The sequence below is a fragment of the Telopea speciosissima genome, chromosome 6 (genome assembly GCF_018873765.1).
Source record: "Telopea speciosissima isolate NSW1024214 ecotype Mountain lineage chromosome 6, Tspe_v1, whole genome shotgun sequence".
Taxonomy (NCBI): domain Eukaryota; kingdom Viridiplantae; phylum Streptophyta; class Magnoliopsida; order Proteales; family Proteaceae; genus Telopea; species Telopea speciosissima.
The window spans coordinates 26,626,546-26,651,048 of record NC_057921.1 but is presented as its reverse complement, the minus strand read 5'-3'; the positions used below and the strand labels follow the sequence as shown (position 1 = coordinate 26,651,048).

Below are 24,503 nucleotides of genomic sequence, written 5' to 3'. Positions count from 1 at the left end.
CTTGTTTACTGCAATGTAAGTAACACAAATAATTAAAAAACTTAAAGTAGATGCACTTCAATTGATACTTTTAGATTACTAATACACTTGTATAGTTATTTAATATTTTTCCCTTAACCCTTATATTTTTCACATAATTAAAACCAATTTTTTATATATAATGTTAATATAAGTATTGACCTAACACAACAAAACCAAAAATTAGTAAACATAATATACATGTAATGCATCTCAAAACATATAGAAATAACTTTCATATTTTTTCATTATTTTTTAAACTTAAAACTCATATTTTTCCTTATTTATTTCTGTTTTTTTAATTTTTTATATATTTTTCTTAATTTTCGAAAATTAAAAGAATTATTTAAGAGCAGAAAAATAAATTCGACATTGTGAAGCCGTAGATCGGCCATTGGTGTCTAACATATATTTAATTAATTACCATCTAAGTCATATTACCCCTAATTATTTCCTATTTTAGTTGTAGGAAAATGAATTTTTAAAACCAGAAAAAAATAAAAAAATACAGATGGGAAAAAATTTCGACACCGTGAGGTCAGAGATCGGCCTCCTGTGTCTAACATATATTAATATCATCAACATCCAACAACATTTGTACAATTTTTAAAAAAAATAGTTTTAGAGAAATAGAATTTACCTTAAATAATGAAAATAGGCTTGGATGATGAGCTTAGATGACCCTCCGACGTCTTCCCGGCGACAAGGAGCTTCAACAATGCTTGGATGAGGCTTGGAAGGGAGGAAGAAGAGAGAAAATTTGAATTTCAGCAGGTCTCGGTCGAAATATCGACCAAGAGCTGCGAAATATGGAATTATAAGGCTCTTAGTGTGACACTATTTGTCACTTTTACAATATCTCGCGATATATCGTGAGATATCGCGATATATCGTGAGATCATCGATATATCGCGATATATCACGATATATCGAGATATTGTATTTTTATGTTTCGGAAGTGTTTCGTATCTCGGACATATCGAGATTCACGAAATATGGCGATATATCGCCGATATTTCGCGAGATTTTATACCATGCTTAAGACAAGTTGTCATCTTGTTCTACATTGTATTAGTGTCTCCTTCAAAGTCCTACTTTCCTTGTTTGACCACTTTACGAATTCAAGGAATCTTCCTTTAAGCTATGCCACCTTATCTTAGGGCAAGTAGGCTACCCTATCTTACGATTCTGCAAAATGAGACACATATCCATGGCCACCAATCTATGTTCAGCGGTCAGGCTCTCCCCAGGTATAACTTTATAGTCCTCAAAAAATAATCTATCAAACCTTCTAGCGAGGAAGAAATCTATTTGGTTGATATGATGCCTACTTTTGTAGGTAACTAAATCCTCCTCTCTCTCTTTTTCAAATAAGTGTTCACAATGGATAAATCATAAGCCACAACAAAATCTAATACTGAGATCCCCTCCTCATACCTCTCTCCAAAACTGTAACCTACATGTACGCCTTCATAGCCTATACAATCTCTCCTCACGTCTGTTTAGATCACCCCCTATAATAATCTTTTCTCCTTGATTAAAACCTTGCACTAACATGTGTTCCCAAAATTGTAACTTACTACTTTCATCCAATTCTATTTGGGGTGCGTAAGCGCTAATTATATTGACCACATAGTTATCAAGGCATCGCCAAGGCGTCCGGGCTCCTTGGTCACCTTGGGTGTCTTGCCACCTTGTTGGTGTCGCCTTGATTTTAGACCCTCTCCAATACCATGGTCGCCTTGCTGCCTTGATAACTACATTGACAACCGCTTTATCCAGCACAAGCTTGCACTAACATGTGTTCCCAAAATTGTAATTGTTACTACTTTCATCCATTTCTACTTGGGGTGCGTATGCGCTAATTATATTGACAACCTCTTTCTCCAGCACAAGCTTGATGGATATAATCCTATCTCCAAATCTTTTAACATTCACCACATCATTCTTTAGATCTTTATCCAATAGTATGCCCACTCCACTTCTATTACTTTGGTCTCCCGTATACCAAAGTTTGAACTCGTCCAACTCCTTAGCTTTTTTACCCTTTAATGTGGAATTGGTTTGGTTTGGGTTGGTTAGTTCGATTAACTTGTGAACCAGTTTTTGGTTCAATCCTGGTTCAATTCTCTAGGTTCAATGAACCTGGAATCTTATCTGATCTGTCCAGTCAGCAGTCAGGTCGTGGAGTAGTCCTTGGAAGTTTATTTTCATCTTATTTTATTATTCTTTTATTGTAAGTAGTAGGCTGGAGTAGGGACTTAATAAGTCCAGCCATATTTTAAGTTGTCTTAATTCAGTTTCATGGTCAGATTAGGATGCCCACATAGACAGGTTGATTGAATATTGTTTCCTTTCATTCCTTTTGTTTTTTAGTGTTTGAGACAATTATGGTCTCCTTTTTTAGCCTGCGCAACAGAGGAGATTACCTCATCTGATTAGGTTGTTATTAGGTGGTTGAGTGAAGATAGAACTCCTCCCATAGCAGCAGCTGGTCGATGGGAAGGAATAAAGGATAAGTTTTTGGGTCAATAAAGGACTGCCAACTCAGCCCATCGATTGGTAGTTTACAGTTCGGTTTTAATTCTGCTTTCTTCTATTTTCTGCATTATAAAATTATTGTAAAGGCTAGCAGCCTCTACAATGTGATTATGGAATAGAATCTTTTTTTTTTAATGAAAGTGAAATTGTGATCTCCTCTCTCTCTCTTCTTCTTCTTCTTCTAACTTCCAAGTTACTGTTCATGGTACTGTACATGGGTACTGTTCACAACCCTGGAACAACCCCTTATCTTCTCTTCCTTCTTCTATTATTCTCTCTCTTAAGCCCGCCATAGCAGATCCTTCTTTAGATCTGCATCCTCCTTCCATCTGGTCTCTTAAATACAGGAAATATTAATCCTTCTTCTTCTTATAACATTTATCAACTCTAGCATTCCAAAAGAAAATGCAACACAAAGCCAACAAATACCATACTACGCTCTGTACTTAAAACTTAAAAAGAAACTAAGTAACAAAAACTGTGATAAACTAACTAGGCCATGCTAGGCTGCTGGCCTCTTGGATTTCCTACGAAAGACCTTCAGTTCTGCATTACCTCTTCTCCTATTGAAAGGTAGAAGAAGAAGCCTTTCTTTGGTTATTCACACTCGGAGGTTTGATTCCAATAAATTATATTTAAGCCCATGTTTTCTTATTCTCCGTTCTTATTTATAATTCCAAATCCTTCCCTCTTAATGTCACCCTTTCTATTCCTGTTTTGTTATTCTTCCTTAATCAGGTCCTGAACCTCCAATTAATTACAGAATCACCATTACCTTTAATTTTAAGTCGTTTAGCATTTGGTTGGACCCATAGCGACCTGAAGGTTGCATTGCATAAATGTTACTCAGGCCTAGACTGAAGGGGAAAGGTATTTTTGAATGTACCATGCTGTTGGAATTACCTGTTGGAACAATCTCTCTTAAAATAACTGTGCAATAAGACAGCTAATACGTGCCACTATACTAGTTGATTATGGGTAGAAATGTTGGGTGGGTAAGGGATGTTGACAATCAAACACGATGATAAGTGCTCTATATTTATTTGAAAATTTTCTGTACTAATAATAATAACATGCTTACATTGTCTGCAACTAACATCCCCTAACACTTAAGATATATGTCTACTTTCTAGATTCTCTTAATATAAAATATTATACGTTCAAAACAAATACTTGTGCACTCTAGGCAACTACAATAATTACTTGCCACCTCTGTTGTTGCCAAACCTAATTTCTCCCTCATGAATTATTTCATTTGCCTCATAAATGGTGGACATCTGAAGCAGTTGCATTAGATTACTAATTTCGTATGGAGGCCTATGCGTAAGCTTGGGAGGCTCAGATGGTGTTGGTGGCAGTCCAATGGGCTGAAATAGACTTTTGTGTTGGGCCTTTTATTTTTTGGTCTTATTGTAATGGCCTAATTTAGAAGCCCATAAAGTGGGGATAAAGTTAGTACATGGAATTAGTAGTGAACTAAATTGATGTGTTTCTAGAAGCCTAAGGGATTAGGTTCAAAAACTCAGTTGAAAACCAGAATCGTAATGAATAAACAAGGACCAGAATTAAAGAATAAGTGATAGAACACTGATCTAAGGACCAGAATTAAAGAATAAGTGAAAACATTGATTTGAATTTCAGATTTGAATCAATTTTCAATTGATCACTAGGGCCTGCATGATAACACTTCTATTTCTCTATTTCTCTGTTTTTTTGTTTCTGGGAACAAAAAAATAAGAGAAATCCGTTTGTTAACACCGGTTCATTTTTTGTTCTTGGGAATGAACTGGGACCAAAAAGTTGCTGAGAAATAGAAAAAAGAAGCTCCAATTTGAAGCTTCTCTGTCCCAGAAATAAAAGGAAGAAATAAGGGGGGGGGGAGAGTTGCTCTTTAATGAGCACATGCTTAATTTGATGGGCTAAGCAGTAATTTCATGTACAAAATAAAATACCACCTCTAATGCAACTTCAACCACCACCACCATCATTGACGCCGCCGCCGTCTCCATCTCCACCACCACCACTTCCACCTCCACCACTGCTACCACCACCACCACCACCATCGACGCCGCCACCACCTCCATCTCCACCTCCACCACCTCTGCCATCACTACCTCCACCGCCACCACCTCCATCGCCACCACTACCACCACCGCCACCGCTGCCACCATCTCTACCACTACTGCCACCACCATCGCCACCACCTCCACAACAATCTCCGCCATCGCTACCACTGCCACCACCACCGCTACCACCACCATCACCGCCGCCGCCACCACCACCTCCAACGCCACGACCACCACCTTCACCACCACATCCACTGCCACCTCCGCCACTGCCACCGCCACCACCTCCACCAACACCGCCACCACATCCACCTCCACCAAATTTTTGGGTTATTTAATGACATTTTTAAAATTTTATAGATGTTCTAGAAACAGAAATGAATGTGCATAACAAACGCGTTTCTGTTTCTTTTCTGGCCAAGAAATAGGAATTATTATGTGTTACCAAACATGTTTTTTTGCCCAGAAATATGGCCTAGTAACAGAAATACAAAAAGTCATTTCTGGAATAGAATCATGTTCCAGAAACAGAAGTGTTATCATGCAGGCCCTATATATTCAGATATAGGAACAGAATATCAAAAGTTGAACTTGATCAAAAGGGTCTGGTCTCTAGTTTCAGAAGAATCCCACTTGAGATAGGGGACTTTCCCAACTAAGAATCAATTTCTGCAATAACTGGAAGGACCTAAGTAGCAAATAAATACATGCACATTAGCAGCAACAATAGGGATACCCAACACTATTTCCAGAACAATAATCTGAGTGCAGAAGTATGGCAGAGGTCAGTAATAAGTAAATAAGTATGGCAGAGGTCAGTAAATAAGCAAATTGAAGATATCAGAATCATAGTTAGCAAAAACGGGAACTGGAAAAAGAAAACAAGAAATGGATGGTACGGGTTTTAAACGGATAAAACTTCGAACGATACTACAGTAAAAAAAAAAAAAAAAAAAAAAAAAAAAAAAAGAAAACGGCAAAAAAGAAAGACAATACAGGTTTTAAACGTGTAGATTTCAGAAAAACCGGAACCAAAAAAAGGCAGTATACTCATATAAATTGAGGAGTTATTACCTGAATATATGTATCTAAAGTTCCAAAACAACTATAACATCCAACATTAATGCATATATATTCCAAAACCCTTTATAAGTTCCAAGAAATATCATCCAAAATACAATTCCAAATTCATACACCATTAAAAAAAAACATGTCCAAAGTCTTATTGAACAATGTGGCTTGGCTATGGTGTTGTTCATTGTTGTCAGTACAACCAACACCTTCCTAGAATGATTCATGTTCAGTTTGAGTTGGGAGTCATTGCTTTAGAAATCATTTTCAGCAGATGCATTGGTTTGTAGCTCAATTTTGGGGTCCATGCATTGAATATGAGTTATAGGTGATAGCATGAGAAGTATAGCCCTTCAAGTTAGCTTTACATTGACGAACAAATCTGGATGATCGGAGTTCAGTATGGTCAGTTAAGTAAGTTAGGGGTGTCAATTCCAGGCCCGGTCCGGCAGGCCTGATCGAGCAACAACAATTCAGCCTTATCCCAACTAAATGGGGTCGGCTACATGGTTCCTATAAAAAACAAAGTAGGGAAAACTGAGGTCCTCACAAAGAAAAGTAAGAGGAATGGAGAATAAAAATATAGAAATGAGATACGAAAACCAATAGATGGAAAATGAAAAATGAGAGTAAAAGGAAATAGTCCCAGGAAATCTGGATAATCTCAGCTACCTGGTGTCAACAACGTGGATCCTTGCCTGCCAATAGGCTCTATTAGAGATCATACTTGGCACAAGACCCAGACTTTGCATGTCCTTCTTCACAACCTCAACGATGGTCATTTTAGGCCTACCCCTAACTCTTTTAGCTCTCTCAATCTGAATCAGATCATTCCTCTTTATTGAGGCGTCCTCAGGCCTCCGTTGCACATGGCCAAACCACTTCAAATGACATTCTCAGAGCTTGTCGCTGATCGGAGCAACTCCCACTTCAGCTCTAATATGTTCGTTCCTCACTTTATCCTTCCTAGTTTTGCCGCACATCCATCGTAACATCCTCATCTCTACGACACAGCTTCGCTATATGGCACTTTTTAACTGCCCAACATTTTGCCCCATACACCATAGCAGGTCGGACCATAGTCCTGTAAAATTTTCCTTTAAGCTTTAAAGGAATGTGACGGTCACACAGTACTCTGGTCGCACCTCTCCACTTCATCCAGCCCACTTTAATTCTTTGTGAAACATCATCATCTATATCACCTTCTTTTGTGTATAATAGACCTCAGATATCTGAAATAGTCACATTGCGGTAACTCTCTCTCCTCTAGTTTCACAATGTCAACATCCATCATAGTGTGGCTAAAGTTACTCATCATATACTCCGTCTTTGATCTACTAATCTTTAAGCCTCTTGTTTCCAAGGATGATCTCCACATCTCTAGCTTAGCATTAAGTCCTGCTTTTGTCTCATCTACTAAAACTATATCATCGGCGAGTAGCATACACCACAATACCTCGCCTTGGATGTTCTTGGTTAATTCATCCAAGATAAGCGCAAACAGGTAAGGGCTTAGGGCTCCTTGGTGTAACCCAACCGTAATTGGGAATTCCTTGCCCTGACCTCCCGTTGATCTCACACTAGTCACCACATTCTCATACATATCTTTAATAACATCTATATATTTACTCGACACCCCTCTCTTTGCAAGCACTTATCGGATTAAATTCCTAGGGACTCTGTCATAGGCTTTCTCCAGGTCAATAAAGACCATATGGAGGTCCTTCTTACTAGCTCTACATCCTTACATGAGCCTCCTCAGTAGGTATATAGCTTCTGTCATGAATTTACCTGGTATAAAACCAAATTGGTTCTTCGAGATATGAGTCTCTCTTCTCAAGCAGGCTTCAATAACATTCTCCTAAAGTTTCATAGTATGACTCATTAGTTTTATGCTTCTATAGTTATTGCAACTTTGGACATCACCCTTATTTTTGTAGACCGGAACTACAATATTCTCCTCCAATTATCTGGTATTTTCCTTGTAATCATAATCTTGTTAAATAGCTTGGTTAACTAAGAAACCCCACATGATCCTAAGGCCTTCCACACTTCTATTGGGATCTCATCCGGGCCTTGTGTCTTGCCTACTTTCATCTTTCTCAAGGCTTCTTTAACTTCTCCTACTCCAACATTGCGTACATAACTATGATGTGTGGTGTCTTGATGACTAAGGTAGTTAACCAGATCGATCATATTTGAACTGTCTCCATTTAGAAGTTCACAAATATAGTCATCCCATCTCCTTACAATGTCCTCATCTCTTACCAAAACTCTTCCATCCTCCCCTTATATACATCTCACCTAATCGAAATCTCTGTTCTTCCTTTCTTTCATTTTAGCTATTTTTCTCTCCTTCCTTTGTGTTTAGATTAGTATAGAGCTCCTCATATTTTCTCGTCTTAGCCATCTCCACCATCTTTTTGGCCTCATTGTACCTCCTTTTATCTTCTATATCATTAGTCCGTTGCCAAGTCTTAAACCTCTCTTTCTTGGTCTTGATGGCTGCTTGGACCTCCTCGTCCCACCACCAGGTCTCCCTAGGGGACAGACGCCCTACCCTTTGCTTCCCCTAGAACTTCTTTGGACACCCTCTTAATACAAGTCATCATCTCGTTCCACATCACATTGGTGTCTCCATCACAGTCCTACTTTCCTTGTTTGGCTATATTTCAGTAAAAGGGCCTAGGGACTCCCCTTTTAGTCTCCACCATCTTAACTTAGAGTGCAAAGGTTCCCTTCTCCTATGCTGCTGTGCATTGAGGCACATATCTAAGACCACCAGTCTATGTTGGGTTGTTAGACTCTCCCCAGGAATAACCTTACAATCCTTACACAACGTCCTGTCTGCCCTTCTAGTTACGAAGAAGTCTATTTGATTGGTATGCATCCCACGTTTGTAGGTAACCAAGTGTTCCTCTCTTTTTTTAAAAGAAAGTGTTCACAATAGATAGATCATAAGCTACCACAAAGTCTAGGATTGAGGTCCCCTCCTCATTCCTTTCCCTAACCCCAAAGCTTCCATGGGCACCTTTATAGCCTCTACAATTGCTCCCAACATGGCCATTGAGGTCACCTCCAATAATAATTGATTCATCTTGGCCAAAACCCTGTACTAAATCATCTAAGTTGTCCCAAAATTGGCGCTTACTACTTTCATCCAATCCTATCTGGGGTGCGTAAGCGCAAACGATATTGACAACCTCATTCACCAATACTAGTTTGAGGGATATAAGACTATCAACCAATCTTTTGACCTCTCCCACATCTTTCTTTAGCTTGTTATCTACTATTATCCCCAGTCCGTTTCTATCACTTTGTTTGCCCGAATACCAAAGTTTGAAGTTGGCCAACACTTTAGCTTTGTTACCCTTCCATCTAGTCTCTTGGATACAAGCTATATTAATCCGTTGTCTCCTCATAACATTTTGTTGTAATATGGGTTTTAGTCCCACATTGCTTAGATGTATTCTCTTCATATGAATTCAGTATTATAAATAAAGCTGGGCTGTGATCACTTAGATTAAGCCAGTATTCACGGAATTCCACATGGTATCAGAGCCAACAATATTCCGGGGATATGGGAATTAAATTTTTTTTCCTTTTTTTCTTTTTTCTCTCTCCTCTCCTTCGTGTTTCTGCCCTAAGGCCAGCCACCACCGCCGGCCTCCTCCACCTCCGCCAGCCCTCCGCCACCTCCGCCGGCCCCTCCTTTTTCCCGCCAGGCCTTCCCACCCCTTCCGCCACTACCGCCAGCCTTCCCCAGGCCACCCCCTTCTTCCGCCTCCACCGCCAGCCCCCCCCTCTCGCCTTCCTTTCTTTTTTGCGAGAGGGTCTCCCTCACCTTGCAGTTATTTTTTTTCCACCCTTGGTGGTGAGTTGACTCCCGCCAAGGGTCCTTTTTTCCCCTCCGTATGATTTAATTATTTTTTGGAGGCCTTGTTTCTTGAGTTCTGCGATTTTTCCCAGCCACCATGCCTGACGCTTCGGAGATCACCTCTGCTTCCTCTGGATTTGATGGTTTGTCGCAACGTGATTTTATTCTGTTTCCTGTGAACACCATCAAGTTAAATGGAAGCAATTATCTTATGTGGTTTCGCTCCTGTTTATTTGCGATTGGTTCCCGTGGCTTGTCTGACTACATCACGGGGGCCACGGTCAGGCCTACAGCGGCAGGTTCTGCACAGGATCGCTGAATGAATTTTAATTTCTTGGTCATGTCATATTTGGTTAATTCCATGGACCAAGACATTGCTGGGCGGTACCTTTTTCTTGACTCGGCTGCGAAAATATGGAAGACAACCCAAGATACTTATTCTCAAGTTGGGAATGCTGCCCAATGCTATGAACTCCGTCAAAAAATTCATTCTACCAAACAGATGGAGTTGACACTTTCTCAGTATTACAATACCATGTGTACGATATGGCAACAGTTGGATTTTCTGGGCACCTTCACTGCCACCACTGATGTTGATGCCACAGCCTATCGTAAGTGGGAAGATGGTGTACGAGTCTTTGATTTCTTGGTAGGGCTGAATATTGAGTTTGATCATATCCGGTCAAGTATTTTGAATCGGGAACCTCTCCCCACTCTTGAACAGGCCTATGCGATCCTTTCGGCTGAAGACAGTCGACGAACAGCCATGGTTCACCCAGTTACTCAGGAGAGATCAGCTCTTATTTCTGGGTCACAGTCTGCCCGTGGGGGCTCTTCCCGTTCTGCTAGCACTGATCGGTCATCTGGTGATCGACTTCCCATTAAATGCGATTACTGTGGGAAGGAATGGCATACGAAGGACCGTTGTTGGAAACTTCATGGTCGCCTTACAGACACTCACAGCCGTGGTAGGGGTGGTTCCAATTGGTCCAATAATTCCCGTGCTCATCAGGCAACTACTGAGGATCAGCCTGATCATTCTCTGTCACAGGTTATGGAGGATTTGCAAAATTTGCGTGATATGGTGACTCGTTTGGACTCATCTTCTTCGACATCTGTATCTCCTTCCATGGTTGCCTCGGCTTTATCTCTGCCTACTAATCCCACTACACCTTCTTCCACAGGTATTTCATTTGGTGGGAATTGCACCTCGGTCATGCCCGATTCTTGGGTAATTGACTCAGGGGCAACCGACCATATGACCGGTTCTTCCTCCTGTTATTCCACTTATTTTCCTTTATCTGGTCATAGTAAGGTTCGAGTTGCTGATGGGTCTCTTTCTCCTATCTCGGGAAAGGGATCCGTACAGTGTTCTTCATCTCTTACCCTTTCCTTTGTGTTACATGTTCCGAAGTTTACTACTAATTTGCTTTCCATTAGTAGCATAACTAAGGATTTAAACTGCAAAGTAACTTTTTTTCCAACCCATTGTTTATTTAAGGACTTGGAAACGGACAGTATGATTGCATGTGGTAAGGTGGTTGGTGGTTGGTGGTCTGTACGTGCTTGACGGTTCCCGGGCAGCTTTGACATCTCAGCCTGCATCTTCTGATTTTGATTCTGCACTCTTTGAATTGAATAACTGGCATCGTCGTTTGGGCCATCCACCGTTTAGTGTTTTGTCCACTTTATTTCCTAGTTTGGTGAAGAGATGTAATAAACATAATTTTTCTTGTGATGCTTGCACTTTGGCAAAGCAAACTCACAACATTTTTCCCATTTCTGACAATAGAAGCTTGCATCCTTTTGGGTTGATATATTCTGATGTATGGGGCCCTGCCCGTTGTGTGTCTAGCTCTGGATTTCGGTGGTTTGTAACTTTCATTGATTGTTTCAGTCGGACAACTTGAGTATATTTGATGCATAGTAAGAGTGACGTCTTTACCTGTTTCACTTTATTTCATAAGATGGTCGAGACACAGTTCGATGCCAAGGTCAAGATTCTCAGGTCCGATAATGGAAAGGAGTACATGGACGGTGCCTTTCGGTCTTATTTGGACAGCCATGGGATCATTCACCAAACCTCTTGCGTTGACACTCCTGCTCAAAATGGGGTGGCTGAACGCAAGAATCGCCATCTTCTGGAGGTTGCTCATTCTCTTATGTTCACTATGGCTGTTCCTCCTCACTTTTGGGGTGATGCTGTTCTTACAGCCACATATCTTATCAATCGACTTCCCTCCCGTGTTTTGGATGGTCGCTGCCCCTTGGATGTGTTCTGTGGGAAATCAACCTTTGTTGTGTCTCCCAAAGTCTTTGGTTGTGTCGTGTTTGCTAGGAATCATCATGTACACGGCAAATTTGATCCCAAGGGACTGTGATGCATATTTCTTGGTTATTCTGCTACCCAGAAAGGGTATAAATGCTATCATCCTCCTACCAGGAAAGTGTTTGTCAGTATGGATGTAGTGTTCCGGGAGTTTGAAGCTTACTTTAAACAGTCGGAACCTCTGCAGGGGGAGATTATAAGCGGTGAAGAGGTCCCGCTGATTGCTCCGCTAGACATTGAAATACCTACTATAGAGGATACCTCTGTTGAATTCGAAGAAGGGGTTACGAGTAAAGAACAGGAAGTGGGACAGCTACAACAAGAAAAAATTGTGTACACTCGGGGAACTGATTTTCCTCTGGACGGCCCTCTATACAAAGAGACCACCACCGCCTTCCCTACTCAATCGGCATCTGCTCTTGCTCCAAGTCTTGCTCCTAGTCAGATTTCTAGTAAGCCCCCTATTGATCCCAGTCTTGATTTACCCATTGCTGTTCGGAAATCAAAGAGAAGTTGTACATTGCACCCTATTTCCAACTTTGTGTCATATAACTCACTAACTCCTGCTTTCCATACCTTCATAGCTTCTTTATCCTCTGTTTCCGTCCCTAACAACTGGCAGGAGGCTATAGCCGAACAGAAATGGAAGGATGCGATGAATGAAGAGATGCATGCCCTTGAAAAAAATCAGACCTAGGATTTGGTGAGTCCTCCACCTAGAAAAAGACCTGTTGGTTGCAAATGGGTCTTTGTAGTGAAGCACAAGGCCGATGGCTCAGTGGAGAGATACAAGGCGAGGCTTGTTGCGAAAGGGTTTACTCAAACCCAAGGTATTGACTACCAAGAGACCTTTGCTCCTGTAGCAAAGATGAATACTGTACGGGTTATTATCTCTTGTGCTGCGAATCGAGGATGGGAACTCCAGCAACTTGATGTGAAGAATGCCTTCTTGCATGGAGATCTAGAAGAAGATGTCTACATGGAGATACCTCCTGGTTTTACTTCTTCAAAAACTCAGGGAAAGGTATGTAAACTGAAGAAGGCCCTGTATGGTCTGAAACAGTCACCTAGGGCTTGGTTTGGCCGGTTCCATAAGGCTATGATTGCTTATGGGTACAAGCAGAGCAATGTTGATCATACGTTGTTTGTGAAGAAGGTAGGACAGCAAGTGACAATGCTGATTGTCTATGTTGATGATATAGTGATCACAGGCAGTGATGCATAAGAAATACAGAAGTTGAAGGTTTATTTGAGCACCGAGTTTGAAGTCAAGGAATTGGGTAGATTAAGCTATTTCTTAGGGATTGAGGTTGCCTATTCAGCTAAAGGCATATCTCTCTCTCAAAGGAAATATACCTTAGATTTGTTACAAGAGACAGGGATGCTTGGGTGTAAACCAACAGATACCCCCCTTGAGCCCAACACACATTTGAAGAGTAAGGACGGCGACCCGGTGGACAAGGGCAGTTATCAGAGGTTAGTTGGCCGATTGATCTACCTCTCACATACTCGGCCGGATATCACATTTGCTGTAAGCCTTGTCAGTCAATACATGCATGATCCTCACTCTTCTCACTTGGAAGCAGCCTATAGAGTTCTCCGTTACCTCAAGTCATCTCTTGGAAAAGGAATCTTGTTCTCTCCTCATAGCCACCTCCGGATAGAAGCATACACTGATGCAGATTGGGCTGGCAGTCCTGATGATGGGAAATCCACATCCGGGTATTGCACATTTGTTGGAGGAAACCTAACTCTACTTGGAGAAGCAAAAAACAAGCTGTTGTAGCTCGATCTAGTGCTGAAGCTGAGTTCCGAGCTATGGCCCAGGGTATTTGTGAACTTCTTTGGCTCAAGGGGCTGCTTTAAGATTTGGGGATGGTTACTGATCTTCCTATGCGACTCTACTGTGATAGCAAGTCCGCAATCAGCATTGCACACAATCCGGTTCAACATGATCGTACCAAACATGTTGAGATTGACCGGCATTTTATCAAAGAAAAGTTGGAACAAGGGATAATCTGTATCCCATTTATTCAGTCTAGTGATCAGTTGGCTGATATCCTCACCAAAGGAATCAGTCCTAAGTTATTTTTTCCTATAATTAGCAAGTTGGGCATGTTTGATATATATGCACCAACTTGAGGGGGAGTGTTGTAATATGGGTTTTAGTCCCACATTGCTTAGATGTATTCTCTTCATATGATTTCAGTATTATAAATAAAGCTGGGCTGTGATCACTTAGATCAAGCCAGTATTCACGGAATTCCACACATCTATTAACTCCAAGCTCTTACCTGTTAAGGATCCAATGTTCCAGGAAGCTAATATAATCCTTCATTTCTGGGCTGGCATAATTACCTTCACTTGCCCTTACCTACTTATCACCGCATCCGGGTGTCCATGCGGCGCGTCGCATATAGGGGACGCCCTAGCCAAAAAAGGATGATAAGACATGAGAACAAGAAACGAACCAAAAATCAGAAAACAAAAGGATCTATGCAAAAAGGTGATTGGCGGATTAAATATAGTGTCGGCTGCCTACTTGGCGCACCACTATAGGAAAATAGATATATAATAGATAGGACAATGAATAAACAGAACGGTACTTAATGCATTCAAGGACACTCACAAGCAAACATATGCATAAATAAACAAATAATGTTGGAAAGTATAGACATGTAATTCAAAAACAAGCACAAATATCTTGTAACCTTCCACACCAAATTAAAAGAGATTGCCACCACTACAGTGGAGTAAATTATAATAGAGTTGGTGAACTTGTAAGTGCAGGTATAAGTGCAAGTGTGAGTGCCAGTGTAATTGTATCGAGCCATCTCTACTATGTATAAGAGTTGGCAAAGCCAGATGTATGATGTAGAGTGTAGGCAAGTAAATAGACAACTTACTGTGGAAAAATACAAGATACTGTCAAAGTGAAAATTAAGTGAAGTGTAAGTGTGAATAAAGGTGTAAAGTGATTATGAAAGTGAAAGTGGTAATTCAAGTGTAGGTGTTAGTGTATGTTGAACTATAAATACAGGTTCAAAAAATATCCCTTACTAACTCAGGTTAATCCGAAGCCAGCAACCTAACACCAAAAATGCCGATAGAGTGGAGCAGACGCAGAGGGTCCAGCATATCACAGGTGGTGGGTGGAAATCAAACAGTAAGGAGAGTGTCTAGTGTGGGTCTGCTCACCTTTCTCACACCCAGAATGGGGTCGATCAGTAGGGTGAGATCGGATAGAGGAGCAAGGAGCCGAATCAGTAGGTGTTCTCAGGGTGCAAGATTGGTGGTCGGTGCTGGATTTGGTTATATACCAGAAGTTCAATAGAGGGGTTCAATGCGAGAGAGAGAGAGAGAGAGAGAGAGAGAGAGAGAGAGAGAGAGGTTCTAAAACTGTCTCGACAAGGTCGAGTTTTCTGAGATCTCAGCAAGACAATGTATTTTTTTAATGTTTCAGAATTATGTTTCGGTGGGCATATGGCCATAGTTGGTTCCGAAACTTTAAGGTGAGTTTGTTTTAGGCTTAATAAACATATTTAAAGGTTCAAATTGAAGAAAAAAAAAACACCCAATTTGGTGTTTTGGATTTGCACCCTTGGTTGGCAGTAAAGGCCGAACCCTTAATATAATATTGCCTATTCTACACATTGTTTGAATGATATGAGACATTATTGGCTAGTAAAACAAGTAAATTATGCACATAATATTGAATAATTATTTAAGAAATAGTTAAAGACTTAAAATTTCTACTACAAACCACAAGATACAATGAAGTGTTCACAATGCTTATTACATAGACACCCAACCTAAGTACAATGAATAATACATAAGTCACAGACACTTTATTACCCTAGTCTTCCACGTCTTAACTCCCTAGTCCCAACAATACAATACTATGACTCTATGAGTGCTGAGGAGGTCGAGATTCTTGAAATATTCGAGATTTCTCCGAGATTCTCAAAATATTCGAAAACTTGGTCCAGTTTTTTGAGTTTTTACATTTTTTTGTTTCGTATAATAACTCGTCTCGAGAAGCTCAAGTTTTCTGAAATCTCGCTGAGATTTTGAACTATCGGAGTGAGGTCAGGGAGAGAATCTGTGGTGAGTTGATTTTTGGGGTTAAGTCAGGGAAAATCTTTTGGTGAGAGAGAGAGAGATGATCGTTGTTGGGTTTGAGTAATGGTGGTGAGAGACGATAGATAGGAGTCGATGGTGTATCACGAGAAATCGTTGGTGGGTTTGGGGAGAAAAAAGAGAATCGCTGTTGGGTTTGAGTAATGGTAGTGAGAGACGATAGATAGGAGTCGATGTTGTATCACGAGAAACCGTCGGTGGATTTGGGGAGAAAAAAAGAGAATCGTTTGCAGGGAGAATCCGGAGTTGCTAGGATTGGGTTCTGGTAGTGAGAAACGATAGATAGGAGATCGATGGGAGTACAGAGAGATACCATGGGTGGGTTTGGGAAGAAAAGAAGAGAATTGTAGAAAGGGAGAATCCAGCAACGGGCTTGGGGAAGAGGGATCAGTGATAGAGCCGAGAGGGTTTAATGGGCAAAGTCAGGGGAGGAGATGAAGGGAGTGGGAGTAGGGGGGGTTATACTTACCTGTGAGAGAGCTTGCCAACCGCCGCTGCCTAAGGGGTGGTAATCGACCGTTCGCGAGCTTGAGAGCGTTGAGAGCAGAGACCGTTAGCCCGCCTGGTTATTTCCCGGCCCGGCCCGATTACTAAACATATCGGGCTTAAGCCCGACACGTTTAATAACCGGTTGTTCCCGGTGTGGGGTTCTAGTCTGTCAGGTGTCTGACTGGACCGACCGATCGACTCCAGGCCCGACCCTTAGTTTAGAGAAAGCACCAAGGCTATTTAACCATTTCGGACATGCATCAGTTAAAATTGTTTCCTCCAAGCATTTGCAAACTAGCATGTATTTGTAGTAATTGCGAAATAATCGTTTTCATTATTGAATATGTACTAACATTTATTCAAATGGTACAGGTTTATATTCTGCCGTGCTGTGATTGCATGTTATGCTCCAACCTTCAGAAACAAGGATTTCCTCCCCGACTGCCTGCCTCACCTCCCTGAGTCTGTCTCACCATTGACAACTGCCTCTCAAACTGTAGTTTTTCAAATTGCCCAAGTTTTTGATGTAGCCAACCACTTCATTTTCTCTGATCTGCCTGAGAATATTCATGCCATTGACAAATTAACAACAATAAGAGTTCCGGACACTCATGAAGCAGATCTTGGTTCTGAAATGTGCTTTGCTTTTAAAAAACTGTAAAGGAAGTAGTATTATTTTTAGTTGGCTTGTAAAATACATTCTGTACAGAAGCTGAGTTCTATTACTTACTGGGCATTGTGATAGTGGTTAAGAATCTTTAGTCGTTTGAGCAATAAATCAGTACTAGAAGCAGTAAAACACATTCTGTACAGAAGCTGTTTTTTCCTTCCTTTTTTTTTTTTTTTTTTTTTGGGGGTGGGTTAAAATGTCCCTGTATTTTCCCGGTGTTGAAGGTGAACTGCAATTGCCTTATTTTTCCTTCCCCACTTGATATTGGATTGGAGAATTTGCCACAATATGAATTTTTGATCATTTTTTTTTTTTTACTTTTTATCTCCATGTGAGAATTCGATTTGGTTTTAACTCGTCCTCACTCCACGATATTGATGTGCCAATGAGAGTATGGAACTGTACTATGAAAGGAGGCAGCTACCATGGTTTCAAGAATTGGAATCGACCGGGATCGATCCCAATTCTTGTCAATTTCATTGAATTATTCATGCCAATATTATCTTGAATTGGCGATTCTTCATATCATATGGCCGATTCTAGGGTTCTTGAGACCAAATCCGACCTATTTTGATCTGGTACATATCAGAATCGGCTGGGACTGGTTCCATTAGCAATTCCTAGATTTAAAACCCTGGTAGTTACCCTTCATTTTTTTTTGGTAGTTGTTTGAGTTAAAATAAAACCGCAAGCGTACGGGTCAATCGTAGCTACGGGTCGAACACGAGGAGATATACGCCATTCTATTTAACTAACTTAAAAGTAATGCAAAATGAACCAAATTAAAGTGTTAAATTAAATTAATTAAATTAACAAAAATCGATGCATCCTAACTCATAAGCATCTAACAAAATTAAGGGATTAAATCGACGTCCTAACACATGAGCATCTAACCTATCAAACTAAAGCGAATTGAAAGGAATAAAAATGCAGCCACACATATTAACCACATAAAAAGAAATAAGGGAATAAAAATGCATCAATAAACCACAACCATATAAAATTAAAATAAAAGAAATAGAGGAGGAAGAAGAAGAAGAAGATAGAGAGAGATAGAGGAGATGGAGAATGAGATTGAGAGTTTAGATAGTAAAACCTGGATGTGCTTGCATGAATGTAATTGAAAAGCTTGAATACTTGCATAAACTTACCATGGCCTCCTCTTCTAAATCTTCAAGTCTTGTCATCAACTTAAGAACTTAGACTAGAAGACTTAAAACTTAAACTAGAATTAAGAAATTACAACCCAATTGAAGACTTAAATTGAAATCAAAGCATAAACTAAACTTATTATAACCATTAACTAAAAATTATAAAAGCAAACTAGAACTTAGAAAAGCCAAAAATCACAAATTAGAAGGAAAAGAAAAGAAGAAATTTCACTAAGTGAATGAGCAATTTTTACAAGAGAGGTAGGGGGTATTTATAGGTGGAAGAGAGGAGAAGAGAGAAGATGGAAGTGTAGGAGAAATATTCCCTAAGAAAAGAGAATATTCTCTTCTCTTTCCTCTTTTACAATGCCTTGAATCCTAAGAAAAAGAAAAAAATAGAAAGAAGAAGAAGAAGATTGTTTACGAGAGACTTCATTTCAGAAAAATAAACTTCCAATTCAACAAGTCTTCCTTTTCTTTGTAGATATTTTCTCCAAGCAATAAAATCAAAGTATCTTTGATTTTTCAACCTTCCATAGATGAGAAAATATAAATCTATCCAAAGTAGAATTCCAGAAGTACCCTTGAGAAGTTGGAGGAGAGAGAGAGAGTAAGGGTGATGACTAGGATTCCTTCAAGAATAAATAAAATACCCATTGTTATGAATGGTTATAATAGGTTTAGTTTGTGTTCCTTGCGAAAAATCACCCAAAATAGACCCAAATTTCGTCCAATTCGGAGTTGGGGAGCCTAAGATATCTCAAGTTGAAGTTGGACTATCCAGAGCCTTCCAAATGGAATCTTTCGGGTACAGTAAAGTAACTTCTGATAATTGCGTTAAAGCCCTTGGAATCCGAACTTCTGCTTCACTTTGTCCTCGTCCGACTGTCAATAATTATAAATAAACTCCTACAGACCATTTTCACGCGTCGTTACGAAAACGGCCATAACTTCTTCGTTTCAACTCGGAATCAAGTGTCGTTTGAACCATTGCGAAGCTGACTCGATGGGCTATGCATCCATTTAACACTTTTAAAAAGCTTAAAAACATCTTCTTAGCATCATCTCCTTCATTTTCATAATAATTCACCTAAACTCTGAAAAGCACAAGAAAGCACCGAGTAACTCTGTTCAATGTGGTAAAATGTATGTTTTATGCCCTAAGATTTCACACATAAATGTGTTCATCAGTAGTTACCCCTTAACTCATGGCGAAGGAAGGTTTGGATGTCTTGGGATGGTATTGGACATTATCTACTTTGTATGATACGGATAAAGTTGTTACGAACCTGAATGAATATACATTTCCTTCACCCATGGTGGACGAAAAATTTCTCTATTATCTGAAAAAGGCAACCGGTAGGAAAGCGAGCAAAAGATTCTTGACGAACTTTGGAGCCTCAAAGGGGTTTGTTTGGGGGTTGGGTGTGAATTGGAGCCAAATCACGGATGCAATTGTCCATTTCGCAACTTAGCCCTCGCTACAAATCACAAACTACAAATTCACAGCATTAACACATCTCAATCAAGCCCACGCAGTCAAGGAGGACCTTCATAGTTCATTGATCATTCCCTGTTTGTGGCAGTCGTCTCTTCGATTCACCAAACGTTTTAAAATGAAAGGGCAAGTAACCTCTCTAGTCTCTATAGCTACGTGGAAGAAAGATGCGCCATGTATCATCCAAAATGTTAGGAAGGAAAGAGGACAAAAAATGCCCTTTTTCTTTTTTCCTTCCTAACATTTTGGGTGGTCCATGACGCATCTTTCTTCCACGTGGTTATAGTGACTAGAGAGGCTACTTGCCCCTTCTTTTTTAAAACTTTGTTTGGGAAAAGCGTGGGCTGTGAAGCGAAGAACAACTGCCACAACACTATAACAAACAGGGAATGAGCCACGAAGGGCCTCCTCGACTACGTGGGCTTGATTGAGATGAAACTGCTGTGAATTTGTAGTTTGTGATTTTCGAAATCTTTTTTGTTCGTCTTAGGTTTCCATATTTGTGCTGGTTCGACGAAATCCACCTCCGAACTCTTCCTGGTCTCTACTATCTAATTTTTTCCACTCATAAATCGAAGCATTGCGGAGCGATGATCCCAGTGAACGACGCGCTTGAAATTGTTCTTAGCACTGCTCAGCGCCTAGAACCCATTACGGTTCCACTTCAAGACGCGTTTGGCAAAATACTGGCAGAGGACATCCGAGCTTCTGATCCTTTACCTCCTTATCGAGCTTCAGTCAAGGTAAATAAGCGGAAAACTTAATTGTCACCCATTAACAATTGCTGTTTTAAAGTTGAAACTGATCTCTCAATTCATAACATGTTGTTCAATTGATTCTGTACTTATCTTAACTCATTGCCCTGGACTCCCGGAGTGCTTTTGCTGATGCATTTATGTGTATTTGGGGATTTTATTGGGTTTACTATGGTTTTGAGAGCAAGAGAACGTTCTGGGTTTAAGGAGCTTCCTCCAATTTACCTATCCTTTTAGTTATAGGATGTCTAATGATAGCTTTACTAGATTTCATAGGGAGTGGTTTTGAAACTAAGTTGTTGTTACGCATTGTCGATTGCTATTTGAAAGCTGATATAAATCTCTCAATTCATAACATGTTCAATGGCATCAAAACTTACCTGAACAAATTACCCTGGACTCCGGGAGTGCTGTTGCTGATGTATTTTTGTGTATTTCGGGATTTATTGGGTTGACTACGGTTATGAGAGCAAGAGAGTGTTATGAGTTTAAGAGGTTTCCAGCCTTAAACCCCAAACTTAACATGTTAGAGTTATGGGATGTCTAATGATAGCTTTATTGGACTCTACAGGCAGTTGTTTTAAATTAATGTGGAAAAAATAGTTTTTTCTTTCTGGTGGTACAAAATAAGAACGAAATTTTTCTGCATCGACCGGGCATTAGCAATGGAAAATTCTCCAGGTATATAAGCTGGAGGGTTAAATAGTACTAGAAAAAAAAATTGTAGAAAAGCAGGGTTCAAAGGTATGGAAACTTTAACATTTTCTATGAAAAGCCAATGCATCTTGTTGTGATGTTTAATACTGTATAATGAGGACTACATGGACCACAAAGTCAAGCTACCTATTAATCTATCACACGGTGATGGTGCATAATTTCTTTTTGGGATTATTAAATTGACAACATCTAAGTTTGAACATTGCAGGATGGTTATGCAGTTGTTGCTTCCGATGGACCTGGTGAATATCCCATAATTACTGAATCAAGAGCAGGAAATGATGGAGTCGATGTGAAAGTTGCTTCTGGAACAGTTGCATATGTAACAACTGGAGGTAAGTCTATGTATCCTTAATCTCAATTCTCATCTCAGAAAATTGTGATCAAACCAAATCTCCATGTCAGTTTGTAGTGGCATTTTGGGCCCTTGGGTTGGGCCTAAGCTGAAAAGTTTCATCCAACTGTCTGGATGGAAGTCTTGAGTAACTTGTCCCAATTCATTAAGTGGGTTACTCCATTGATCATTATTATTAGTTTTTGTCATCTTAAATCAGTTTTTTCCCTTTGAAATTGAATGGTATGGTTTCATTGATTTGCCGTCAGTTTTTATTTTGTTGAATTCCGTGAATACTGGCTTGAGCCAGAGTTACTACAGCCATCTTTATTTATAATGTAAAGAAGAAAATCCTAGAATACGTACAAGGACATAATTACCCCTAGGACATTTTTACCCTTGAACCAATATTACAACACTCCCCCTCAAGTTGGAGCATACATGTCAAACATGCCCAACTTGCTAATTGTAGGACAAAATAGCTTACTACTAATTCCTTTGGTAAGAATATCCGCCAACTGCTCACTTGACTGAATAAATGGAATACAAATTATTCCTTGCTCCAATTTCTCCTTGATAAAATGCCGGTCGATCTCAACATGTTTGGTATGATCATGTTGGACCGGGTTGTGGGCAATGTTGATTGCAGACTTGCTGTCACTGTAGAGTCACATTGGAAGATCAGCATTCATACCCAAATCTTGAAGAAGTCCCTTGAGCCAGAGAAGGTTACATATCCTTTGTGCCATTGCTCTAAATTCAGCTTCAATACTAGATTGAGCCACAACAACCTGTTTCTTGCCTCTCCAAGTAGTTAAATTTCCTCCAACAAATGTGCAATATCCGGATGTTGACTTCCTATCATCAGGACTTCCAGCCCAATCTATATCAGTGTATGCTTTTATCCGGAGAATGACTATTTGGAGAATATAAGTCTCCTTTTCTAGGAGATGACTTAAGGTACCAAAGTATTCTGTATGCTGCCTCTAAGTGAGAGGACTGAGGATCATGCATGTATTGACACGACACTCACAATAAATGTAATATCTGGTCGAGTATGTGAGAGGTATATCAACTGGCCAACTAACCTTTGATAACTACCCTTATCCGTCGGGGCACCTTCCTTACTCTTCGAGTGTGTGTTGGGCTCAAGAGGAGTATCTGTTGGTTTACAACCAAGCATCCCTGTTTCACTCAATAAATCCAGGGTATATTTTCTTTGGGAGAGAGATACGCCCTTGGCTGAATAGGCAACCCCAATCCCTAAGAAATACCTTAACTTTCCCAAATCTTTGACTTCAAATTTTGTGCCCAGATAAGTCTTCAACTTCTGAATTTCCTATGCATCACTGCCCGTGATTACTATATCATCAACATAGACAATCAAAATTGTCACATGCTGTCCCACCCTTTTAACAAACAAGGTGTGATCATCATTGCTCTGCTTATACCCATATGCAATCATGGCTTTATGGAAACAACCAAACCAAACCCTTGGTGACTGCTTCAGACCGTACAAGGCCTTCTTCAACTTGCATACCTTTCTCTAAGTCTCCGAAGAAGCAAAACCAGGAGGTATCTCCATGTAAACATCCTCTTCCAAGTTTCCATATAGGAAGGCATTCTTTACATCGAGTTGTTGCAGATCCCAACCTTGATTCATAGCACAAGAAATGATGACTCTCACTGTATTCATCTTTGCCACAGGCCCACAGGAGCAAAAGTTTGTTGATAGTCGATCCCTTGGGTTTGAGTGAACCCTTTGTGATGCAGATTTATCACCAAACTGGGCTTTTGTTATTAGGAATAAGTCTAGGGTTGGGTTACATACATGTTGGGCCTTTGATCCCATGGGTTTCTAATGTAATAGGCTACTTTTATGGGCCTAAAATATGGGTAAATAGGTTGCATACGGGATTAGCTCCCATACTTAGTTTTATTTCCATACTTAGTTTTTTATTGGTGTTTTAAATTGAACCGGTTCAACCAATGGTTCAATTTAAGTGATTTTATTAGTTTTTCTTTTAGTTGTTTAGTTGGGCTGGATCAGGACTCTATTTTGAGTCTATTTCAGTTTCCTAGTCAGTTTAAGTTAACTAATAGGTTAGGATTGGGTTAGGCCATTCCTTTTTAGTGTCTAAGTCTATTTTTGAGTCTTCTATATAAGTTTGTAAGGGAGGCCAACATGGAATACGAATTTAATTAATGAAAAAGTTTTTGTTTGCTGCCATAGTTGCTGCTCTGCTCTATTGAGTGAACCTTGTGAGTAATATCAAGGCTACCTTGTGGGTAATATCAAGGTGAAGGGATTGGTGGACTCCGATCGACTCCTTGCATCTTGTAGATCAGGAGGTCCTTCTTCTTCTTCAATCAAGTTTCTCCAAGCTGCCATTGAAGAACCTGCAATTCAGTAAGTTATTTTACTGTTTTAGTATTTCCCCTTCTTCTTCTAACCTTCCAATCTAACCCTAATCGATCCCCCTTACACCTTAATTGTTTTAAACCCTAATTACCCTGTCCAGCCCCTTCCTTCCATCAGATCTGTCCCACTTTTACACCATAGTTCCAGCGGGATATCTCCTTCATTCGATCCCCCATTCTGCCCCCATTCCTACAGCTAAACCCTAATCCCCCTCTTCCCTATTAAAAAACCCAAAACCGTAAGATAGTCTCAATTCTGTCCAGACTATTTTAACCATTAGAATTAACCAATAATTTGATCGAACCTTCCCCTCACTGCCAGTAAAACTCGACCTGAAACCCAGCCCTAAAATCCCATCCCAAACCCTAGTTTCAACCTAGATTCTAAAACCTAAAATCCGAAACCCTAACCCTAGAATTCCAGAA

General features: G+C 40.1%; 2 protein-coding genes across 2 annotated transcripts in view; both read left to right on the top strand.

The window, feature by feature from the left end:
- The window catches only part of LOC122664911 (protein SCAI), a 34,276-nt gene extending 16,990 nt beyond the window's left edge, over positions 1-17,286 (top strand). The window contains exon 10 of the mRNA XM_043860941.1: positions 16,904-17,286. Coding sequence (XP_043716876.1) covers positions 16,904-17,192 — 289 coding nt within the window. The 3' untranslated portion in view covers positions 17,193-17,286. The remainder of the gene's footprint in view (positions 1-16,903) is intronic.
- A 3,020-nt stretch (positions 17,287-20,306) lies between these two features.
- Positions 20,307-24,503, top strand: part of LOC122664607 (molybdopterin biosynthesis protein CNX1) — a 68,274-nt gene continuing 64,077 nt past the window's right edge. Inside the window, exons 1-2 of the mRNA XM_043860499.1 lie at positions 20,307-20,593; positions 21,531-21,657. Of these exons, the coding sequence (XP_043716434.1) occupies positions 20,441-20,593; positions 21,531-21,657 (280 nt within the window). The 5' untranslated portion in view covers positions 20,307-20,440. The remainder of the gene's footprint in view (positions 20,594-21,530; positions 21,658-24,503) is intronic.